Below are 10,000 nucleotides of genomic sequence, written 5' to 3'. Positions count from 1 at the left end.
TATTATTTTAATAAAGTCTTTAGACTTTCTTTTTTTCTCAGAACAAATTTAACATTTAAGATGTTTCTTTTTTCGAATGGAAAAATGTTAAGCCTTAATTCTGTAGAATATTTCTGATTTCATGTTCCAATTTTATTTTGATTTAACCTGAACCAAAAGTTCAGAAGGCTGTAAAAAAGTATTTTTAGCCACAAAGTGAACACGTCGACAAATCACTGTAGATTGACATAGTGCTTTATTGAAGCTGTTTTCTGTAAGAAGGAAAATAATGTGCATCCCTATCATATACATTTTATGTGTATAAACACTAAGGATGTACAGTGTAAAAACCAGATTCACGTTGGTGGTAATTTGTTGTTTCCACATCCCAGCGTCCTGACAGCACGAGGGACAGGAAAGGGCTGTTTGATCTGCTCATCTGTCAACCTTTCTGGATCTGCCGAGTTTCCCCCGACACTGACTCGGAGTGAACATCGTCTTTGCTCTGCTGACTTGTGGCAGAGCTCACTTCCGTGTTTAAGTGCTCCGGGGAAACGCGGTCCACCCTGCGAACGGCTGGAAGCTGTCCAGAAGTGTCTCGCTCGACTGTAAAGCTACAGGAGATGAACACGGACACGAAATCAAAACTGTTACACTTTCTAATGTTGGTTATGTTCACTGCTTTTTTCTTTTGCAGTTTATTAATAAATGCACCTCATGCTTGTTCATGTTAATAACCATGATGATAGACTAAGTACCAGAGAGATGAGAAGGGAGGGGTTCTGTCACAGACATGAGGTCAAATACTTTCAGAAATCCTTCCAACACTTGAGCTGTTTACTTATCTGCACTACATGGCAGGCGGAGGGCGGTTGGTGACTTTTGGCTGACGCCGTCGGTTCAACGGACGAGATCAACACACAACAGTTAAGGTCTTTGAGAAGATTTGACATATTATTCAAAAACCCTTGGAGTCACATCTGTTGTGTGATAGATGTACAGTAGAAAACAGCAGCAGCTTTAAGAGTGGACGCCGTCAGCGCAGCGTCGGATATCGATGTCGATTCACACACGTTTATCCATCTTCATCCACTTCAACAACCTCTGTTTGGTGACAACAGTCAAAGTTGAATTACTCACATGCCCACAACTGGTTCAGAGTCTTCAGGTGAAAACCCCCACAGATGGAAGAGACTTACTAAGCTCCACCTTCTCCACTTCACAGTAGTGGGAGGAAAACATGTCCTCAGTCATCGTTGCTGCCACTAACTGGTCTCGAGTCTGGAGATGTTTGAATAAAGAGTCTTGAGACCCACTGGAGAACTAGATCTGTCAAAGGCCAGAGAGGAAGGAGTCAGAGGCATCAGTGGCTCCCCCAGACATCAGAGCAGCATCGAAGCTATCGGTTGTTATGTGGACGGGAGGTGTGCTTTAAAAATCCCCATTTTCTTAAAAACATTTTTTTTTTAAAAAGCTAAAAGTCCTCTTTCAGATCCGATTCCTCTGAATCATATTAAAAAAAGGGATGGATGTGAAAGTGCTGTGGCCAAAGATACAAAGCGGTATTTCATAATGATTTTGGCGTCCAGCGTGCACATGCAGCTAGAACTCCTCAGTCGCTCGCAGACCTGGGTCAAATCAAAGCTCAAATCCTTCCAAATACTTTGAGCATTCGCCGGAAGGGAGCCAGCTGGGTGGGATTTCTCCTCCTGCAGCTTCTGCTGTGCCACACGGGCTCAATTGATCACGGAAAAGTATTTTTCATAAGAGTTCCGAGTGCCACTTTGACTCAGGGCTGGTGGCGGGACAGAGGAGGACCACAGCACGCAGGCCAGCGCCATCCTCTCGTACTTTCTGCCATAAAGCGCCTTTGCTCGCAAAGAGCAAATTTAATAGATGTGCAAGAGTAAAGCATTTGGGCTTAGGGAGCAGCGGGAAAACAGGTCATGTGTAGTATAAGTTATCTGTGAAGGAACAAAGGAGGCATTTATTTCAGAAAGTCTCTGAAGAATTAAACTGCAGAAAGAAGCACGACTACGCCCCCAACTGCTAAACTCCAACACAAAATGACATCAAATAAATTACTCAGAAAAAGGAAATTCAAGTTATCATCAATGATAATAAAAAACATTCAAATAAATATATTGGAATGCAAGTTTCTATGCCTAATTCGAGCATGTTCCCCAGGTGCTCTCGTTTGAATTAGTGTTGTCCAGATGAGACGTCTTCCACATGAGGAGATTTTAGATTTTGAAAAAATATATTTCTTCACGCGTGATCTTTTTTTCCTCTGGACTCCGTGGAGCCGGATGTTGAGGTTCTGGACTAAACCCCGTCAGCCGGCCTGGATTTCAAAATCTCGTTGGTCAGACTGGAAGACAGTGACGACAAAACAACTGCAAACGATCAAAGTCCAGGTCTAAGTCCGGAGAAATGACAGGACACGTTGAAGACAGAGCGGAGTCTCATCCGAAGTCCAGAGAACTGACAGAAACGCAGGCCCCGAACTCTCCCAAGCCTCTGCTCTAACTTCCTCCTCTCGTCTGTCTCAACACACTTACAGTTGGGTCTTTTCCCATCCTTGCTGCTTTACATTCTGACCTCTGCGCTGCACACATTTCCCTCCAGCTCAACTTCCCAGTCGTCTTTCTCTCTGAACTCCGCCTCCGCCTCCGCCGCCTCTCACCTGTGGCAAGGTTAAGTATGGGGGCATTTGTGTCAGTGTAAGTTTAGATGAGCCTTCAAAGTCATCACTTGTGGGATGATTTGGATGGAATTGGAGAGGGAAGATTTGATAAAGAATGTTTATATATATATATATATATATATATATATATATATATATATATATATACTCCTTAAAGCTCACAGTAAACTACCGTCTGTCTTTAAAGTGTCCCGTCACATTTTGGTCACAAAACAACACAAAAACATCATCAAAATAAACAACGGAGCAGGAAGGCGATCCGCTTTCCCTCCTACATTCTTCAGCCACTTTTGTTTCTTGAGGTGCCGTTTTTCCTCTCAGCCCTAAGAAATAATCTTCTTTTCTCTACGATAATGTCTTAAGTATAGAAAAAGTTAAATATAAAACCGATGAGTAGAACAATAAATAGAACACGCGCGCGCACATACACACAGTCACACATATAAATTATAACCTTTGCTATGGTTGGTGTAAACCCATAACTTTTGATGCATACTCCCCCCCCCCCCCAATCCTTCATAAGAAACAGGAGATCGACTGTAACCTTACTCATCAAAACGTCATAAAGTATCACATTATAAATATTTCATGTTGTGTCACTCACGGAGCTTTTCACCTGTACTCTCTCTCTCTCGCGCGCTGCTCATCACAGTTCCCCGACCTGTGGTGAATCTGTTCCAGCCGAAGTTTCCCTTTCCTGCACAGCGACACAGAGGTACAGCCGCGTGCCCCTCGAGGCCGTGATCACAACATGTCACAGTAAAGCTTTCCATAATCAATGCAAGGTACCGCTTGAGTTTGGTTTTCCCTTTTGTGACAGAGGAGACTGAAACTCAGAGGGACTTGCAGTTGAGACATAAATAATAAAACTTTGGGCGCCGGTTTAGTTCAAACCATCGCCTCATTTTTCACCTCTGCGGTGACGGACATATCAACCACCTTGCACTGCATTGTGGGCAACGTAAAGCTGATGGGGGTGGGAGCTTCATCATTCGGAACTGCTGTGCTTTGAGGTGCGATCTTCAACGCAAACCCATATACTAGTACCTCGCACACACTCGAACAAACATGACATCGTACCATCACCTTGATCTACAGAGATGTGCAGAATCTGTACAAGCATAGACATTAACACAGGTGGTGGATGTGTTGCTGGCGCCTGTGCAATGACCTGCAGCATTAAGCTAGTAGTGTAGCACCGGGTTTTAGCAGTATAGTAGTAGTAGTAGTAGTAGTAGTAGAAGTAGAAGCAGTAGTACCTGTGGTACCTGTGGTCGTAGTTGAAATAGCAGCAACGATAATAATGAATTGCACTGAGCAAAACCTGAGTCAAATCCTGCTCAACAACATGAGGTGTGTCGGACTAAGCTCACTGACCACAACTGATGCATTGATGCCAGGCAGCCAATCAATCCCAGTTGAGGACTGGAAATGAGACCCAAGTGTCTCACTGAGTTTGAGTATCGGTTTGCAAAAAGCCTGAGATACAACCGGAAACGGTGGTTTGGGTTTGAATGGCATAAAACGTACTGTATCGCCCTCGTACAAGTAAGACGCCACAAAGAAATGTCTCCTTAAAAACTAGTAAGAAGACAGCATCGGCTGTTGTCTAACTAGATCGGACGTGTTGGATTTTAGAGTTTGGCAGGACCACCGAGACGTCAAAGCACAGCAGGCCACCGGTGACGCTCCTGTCATTAAAGGGACATTACACAGTCAGCGATCCCATCGCAGCTCGGACCACCTGGGGACGCAGTGCAGGGTTACAGGGTCATTTTGCCGGGAAGTTCTTTCTAAAAAATGAAAAATAAGGAGGCGGAGAAGGGCAAAATCCTTCAAGTCACTGTTGTTCTGGGTCAGTCCACAGTTCTGGGCCTCTCCGTCCCACACTGATGACCTCAGAGACCTGCTGTCCAGGCGCCACCGCGAGGGACCATTCATTCCCGCCCACTGGCCGAGTAGGAGAACTGCGGGAAGTGCGGCCGTCTCTCGTTGTCCAGACAGTCCATCCCGTCCTCGTCGACTGAGAGAAGGAATGGCAGAAGGGAATTCAGAGGAAATCAAATTGCCACCATGATTTTATAATATAAATAAAGCAGACCACTGTGTTTGTATTGTGCCCCAGACTTAAACAGAACACAATTCAATTAACAAGTGGGTCTTTGATGTGAAAATCTGCTGCTAACTCGCGACCTACAAAACAAGTGCGACCTTAAATTACAGTGCAGACAAACACGTCGGTTCCACTCGTGCATTATTCAGCGCTGAGCATTCTGAAGCCAGTATCTGAATCTGAAGAGGGTGTGAAGAGCCGCACGTGCCCCGGGGACGATCACAGAAACACTTGAATAAACAGACAACAGCACTCGTCAGGGTTTGAAGAAAGAGAGGAAGGAATGATACATTTAATCGAACCGCAGGTTTTAAAGTGAGTAAAATCTTATCGCCGTCAGCTTTCTGACAGACACAATCTCTTTATTGTGCAGCCAAGGAGGTTATTAACATTATGATCCTCCGCAGAAATGATCCCACATCAACTCAGACATATACCCTACATCCTTTTTTTTAGGGGTGGGATGTGTGAACGTTTGATATATAACTCCCAAACACTCGATAAACACACACAGTCCAAACGAGAGGATGAACAGTCTGTTCATTTCTATTTTCATCTCTTCACAGGGAACTTGTCAAGTTTTAATGTGAGCATATGTTTGTGTGTACATGTGTGTGAGAGAGAGAGAGAGAGAGAGAGAGAGAGACAGGCGGAGACTCACATTTCTCCGGTGGAGTGACTGTGATGGTCTGGGCTGTGAACTCTTCGTCAAAGTATCTGGTGTCTGTCTCTGATGTCACCTGAGGCTTGAAGGGGGGCACCAGCTGGGACGGAGAGGACAGATTACAGTAACAATGTAACAAGCAGCTATGATGGACATCAAAATTGGAATGTCACAAATGTCACTTCTAATAATAATAATAATATTATTAATTATTATCGCACCTTCATATAGATAATGAGGCACAAAGTCCTCAGAGTGTTAATCATTAAAATAAACATAGAATGGACAGAACATTATGGATAAAATGCAATAATTCATGTCACCTAAGATGGTAAATAAAAAAAAAAAACACTTGATATGAACAATAAAATGATATTAAAAAATTAAGATGAAAAAGTAACCAAATGACAAAAATTATAATAAAAAAGCAACGAATGAAGCAGTGCATAAGTGTCAAAGGCGGTGTCAGGAGAGTCGTTGCTAGTTATGGGCTCAGAGGGGCAGTAAGCGATTCTAGAGAGAGCTTGCTTCCCTCTTCGTTGTGATGTCACTGCTCCGGCCGGGCCGCGACCCGGGTCCTCCGTTATGGGAGATTATTGTAACGGTTGTGTGCTGCGGTCCCCAGCATTTTTTTGTTTTCTATTTACGGAGCCTGGACCTGGACTTTTTTGGGGTGAGGAAATTTCGTTAATTTTTACAAAGCGTGTATTGCTTCAGAATCACTTACTGCCCCTTTAAGGGAAGAGTTTCCTTTTTAGTTTCCTTTTAAAAATATTTAGCGATCTGGCTTCACTGCTACAGTAGCTGCCGTGAGGCTAACTCCCTCTCTAGTCTCTAAACTTATAACTAGCTTATAGTTAGAGCTGCTCAGCTGTTTACTGAACCATCTCTTACTCTAGTTATGCTGCTAAAGGCCTAGACTGCCGGGGGGAGCTCCCATCATGCACTGGGCATCTCTCTCTCTCTCTCTCTCTCTCTGTCTTTTACATTACATATAACTAACTTTGTGCTGCAGGATCCACATCTGACATTATTAGTAGTAGTAGTAGTTGTAGTAGTATTAACAAGGTCATTGCATCTATAAGTGTCAGTGTTATTATTGTCATTATAAGAATCAGTCTGACTCAAGATTCAAGATTCCTTTATTTGTCATTTTTATGCTCTACATAAAAACAAAATTGTTTCACACATCCACCAGTCAGTATAATCAGTGCAAGACAGAAGACTTTCAAATGATAAGCTCAAAAATAAAAACACATAATAAACTAAGATTATGCTAAAATAGAATTTGAGAATAAATAAATTAGTTTTAATAAAATATTTTAGAGGAACACATTCTCTGGTTAAGCAGTCTGATTGCTGTGGGAAAGAAGCGGTTTAACAGCCGAGTTTATCTGATACTTGTGTATCTTTTCCAGATTGCAGAGCGGCAGCGAGGCACCAATGATTTTTTCAGCCGTTCTCACTATCCTGACAGTCTATGCATTTTGAGCAATGTATCAAATCCCTAACCCGTTCTTGTGTATTTCATTTCAGAAACATTGCAAAACCCACCAATATTGTATCAAAACCAGAACTAGAAATGATCATTCATCTCATCCAGGCTCGCTTAATGCAGTTCCCTTTTCACCTGTCTCAGCAAATCATCTCTTTGCTGCTTACAAATGGTCCAAAATGCTACTGCAAGGCTCCTGACTAGATCCAGCAAAAGGACTCACATCACTCCCAGTCTATACTCTCTACACTGGCTTCATATTCAATTCAGAATTCATTTTAAGGTCCATGTTTGAACTTATAGAGCAGTCTACGGACAAGCCCCTGAATACATCTCTGACCTGCCGCTACCCTACACCACCAGCAGATGACTTGTGTCTTCCGTCATAATGGAATGCCCTTCCGGCTCAAATAAAATCGGCGCGTTCTGTCAATGCATTCAAGAAAAAGCCTTTGTGTAGTTTACAACAATTTCCTATTGTCTGTGTCTTTCATTGTTTGAATTTTATCATTTCATGCATTTGAAAGCACTTTGTGACCTGGTCTGTGAAAGGTGCTCTATCTCCTCTCACCAACCGGTCGTGGCAGATGAGAGATTACAGATTTGTTCCTGTTAAAAGGGACTTTTTTTCTCCAGTCTCAGAGCTGCTCATTGTGGGAACTGTTGGGTCTCTCTGTAATATTGTCTTGAGATGCTGAATGTTGTGATTTGGCGCTATACAAAAAAAATGGAATTGAACTGAACTGAACTATAGAAACTATAGAAAACCATATGGTGGCACAGTACGCAGTACATCATCATGTTGCCCCGTACCTTTTTATCATAGACGTCCTGCCAGTCAACTCCAGAGAAGTAACTGTGTCTCATTATTTCTTTTGCGTCATCTGGTCCTCCACCAAGCCTGGGAAGAGGAGAGGTGAGGGGACGCGTTATACACAAAAAACTGATCAGAAGGAGGAAGATTTGATTTGAACAAACCGGAAAAGGAAGTAGTCAAACGGATAAACGTGTTAAGAAGTGACAAAGAGATATTCATTCACTTTCTGTTGAAAAAATACTGGTATATACAGTTCTGTACACATGGGCAAATTATCCAATCGGGATCACAAAAATGAGGTCAACTGGTGAATGAAACTGACACACACACACACACACACACACACACACACACACACACACACACACACACACACACACACACACACAGCCATCAAAATAAGTTACAAAGGTATTTCTTCCTTTAAAAAAAAATTCTGCAATTTATAATAAAATAAAATAGTTTAATAATAATTAATGTGTGTACATAATAACTATATGTACACAGCACTGTGCAAATGTTTTAGGCAATCTAGAGATTGTCTCCAAAAACTTCACTGGCGGGTGGCTCACTTTACCCATGGCACAGTGCGGTGTATAGAGTTTTTCATATCCCTGATGACGGATGTGTTGACCTTGTAAATAAATATACCAATATAAATTTTTCTTCATGTCAGCTGCAATTTATTTGAATATTTTTGAGACTAAAAGGAATTCTTCCGTGTCCGAAATCTAACAACAAAGAGACGATTTTAAATGTAGGGTCTACGAATGAATCACTCGAAAACTCTGCCCCTGTGTGTGCCATTTATTGTCAGTAAAATACATCTACATTTTCACATACAAAACTTCATAACCTACACAAATGAAACGTGGACACACACCGTTTGTTGGGGTCTTTGATGAGCAGGCCGGACAGCAGCGACTTGGCATCAGCAGACAGCGTGCGCGGGAACTTGATGTCCTCCATGAGGATGAGCTCAAACAGCTTCTCGTGGTCCTGGTTGTAGAATGGCAGTCGGCCGCACATCATCTCGTACGTAACCACGCCCAAACCCCACCAGTCCACCGCTCTGCCATAGTCGTTGTCCTCCAGGACCTGAGGAGAGGAGACAAACACAGATACACAAGCTCTGCTATTTCAAATGGGTCGGTTGGTTTTATTGGACATCTGCTTTTATTCCACATTTAATGGACAATGTAGACTGCCCAAGGTATTCGGTGCAGAGACAGATGAAGGAAAAAGAGGAAAAGAGAGTCAATATGCCATTTTGCTCAGGGGATGAATAAAAAAAGCACAGGAAAAGTTGTGTGAAATGAACAGAGGCAGCTTCGCAGATAACAAGGGCTAAGGTGTCGATGGTAGCCCCCCCACCTCTCAATACACCCACACACATACTGAGAGGCAAACATCATGGGATGGCAGGCCTTCAAAGGCCCCTTGTGACAGTAAGGGAGTCAGTGTGTTGCCGTGGTCTACCAGATGCCCCCTCCCCCTCGACACCCCCTGCCAGCTCTCCCTGGCACACTGATGCTCCCCTGGCTGGGACCGCAAGGAGCGTCCCTGGATGAAAAAGGTAAGAGCAGCCCACAGCGGGTCAGGGCCGACCGAGCCGGCTAGCGCAGGAGTGTGTGTGCGCTGTGCGCTGCTGCGTTGTGGAGTGTGTTTGTGTGTGCTCCCTCCTCACGGTGTCTTATCCTGCCTTCTCCATCCTCTAATCGTGTGTTTCCTCACTTGTTCCTTCTCTCTCATCATGTCACGTAACCGTTCCTTCACCCCTGGATCAGTGAGAAAAAGGAGGGACAGGTAGGACGAGCAGTAACAGAGGTATTTCAGGTGCTGGCAAGTCCCTCATTAACGCAACAAGATTATTATGAGTGAACATTTGTGCATCCAAACTTGAGCTGCATATCTCTCTGTGTGCGTGCACGTGTGTGCGTGTGTGTGTGTGTGTGTGTGTGTGTGTGTGTGTGTGTGTGTGTGTGTGTGTGTGTGTGATGGACAGACAGGCAGTGTTGGAGAGAAGCCAGAACAGCATATGTTGTACATCTTGCCAATAATAATAACATCTCACTCTCCATTAATAGCGGACCGGGGTGGACATGAGCACACGCGAGCACACGCCAGCAGAGGCTCACACGTGAATGCAAACATGCACACACACTTACACGATAAAACTAGGCAGTCAGTGTCCATATATATATATACATATAACCTGCACATTG

At 43.5% G+C, this 10,000-nt stretch overlaps 1 protein-coding gene across 11 annotated transcripts in view; it reads right to left on the bottom strand.

The window, feature by feature from the left end:
* Positions 1 to 216: 216 nt before the first annotated feature.
* akt3a (v-akt murine thymoma viral oncogene homolog 3a) overlaps positions 217 to 10,000 on the bottom strand; it is a 62,883-nt gene continuing 53,099 nt past the window's right edge. For 3 of the 11 annotated variants that reach the window (XM_035605252.2, XM_047334728.1, XM_047334729.1), the window contains 4 exons: positions 8,659 to 8,873; positions 7,772 to 7,859; positions 5,461 to 5,563; positions 217 to 4,709 (listed from right to left, as the gene is read on the bottom strand). In XM_035605252.2, the coding sequence (XP_035461145.1) occupies positions 4,624 to 4,709; positions 5,461 to 5,563; positions 7,772 to 7,859; positions 8,659 to 8,873 (492 nt within the window). In that variant the 3' untranslated portion in view covers positions 217 to 4,623. The remainder of the gene's footprint in view (positions 4,710 to 5,460; positions 5,564 to 7,771; positions 7,860 to 8,658; positions 8,874 to 10,000) is intronic. The other 8 variants (XR_004784522.2, XR_004784524.2, XR_004784519.2 and 5 more) reach the window with 8 other exon arrangements.

The sequence above is a fragment of the Scophthalmus maximus genome, chromosome 10 (assembly GCF_022379125.1).
Source record: "Scophthalmus maximus strain ysfricsl-2021 chromosome 10, ASM2237912v1, whole genome shotgun sequence".
In the NCBI taxonomy this organism is placed as follows: Eukaryota; Metazoa; Chordata; class Actinopteri; order Pleuronectiformes; family Scophthalmidae; genus Scophthalmus; species Scophthalmus maximus.
Note: the sequence above shows the minus strand (reverse complement) of the source record. Positions and strands in the feature narration are given on the sequence as shown.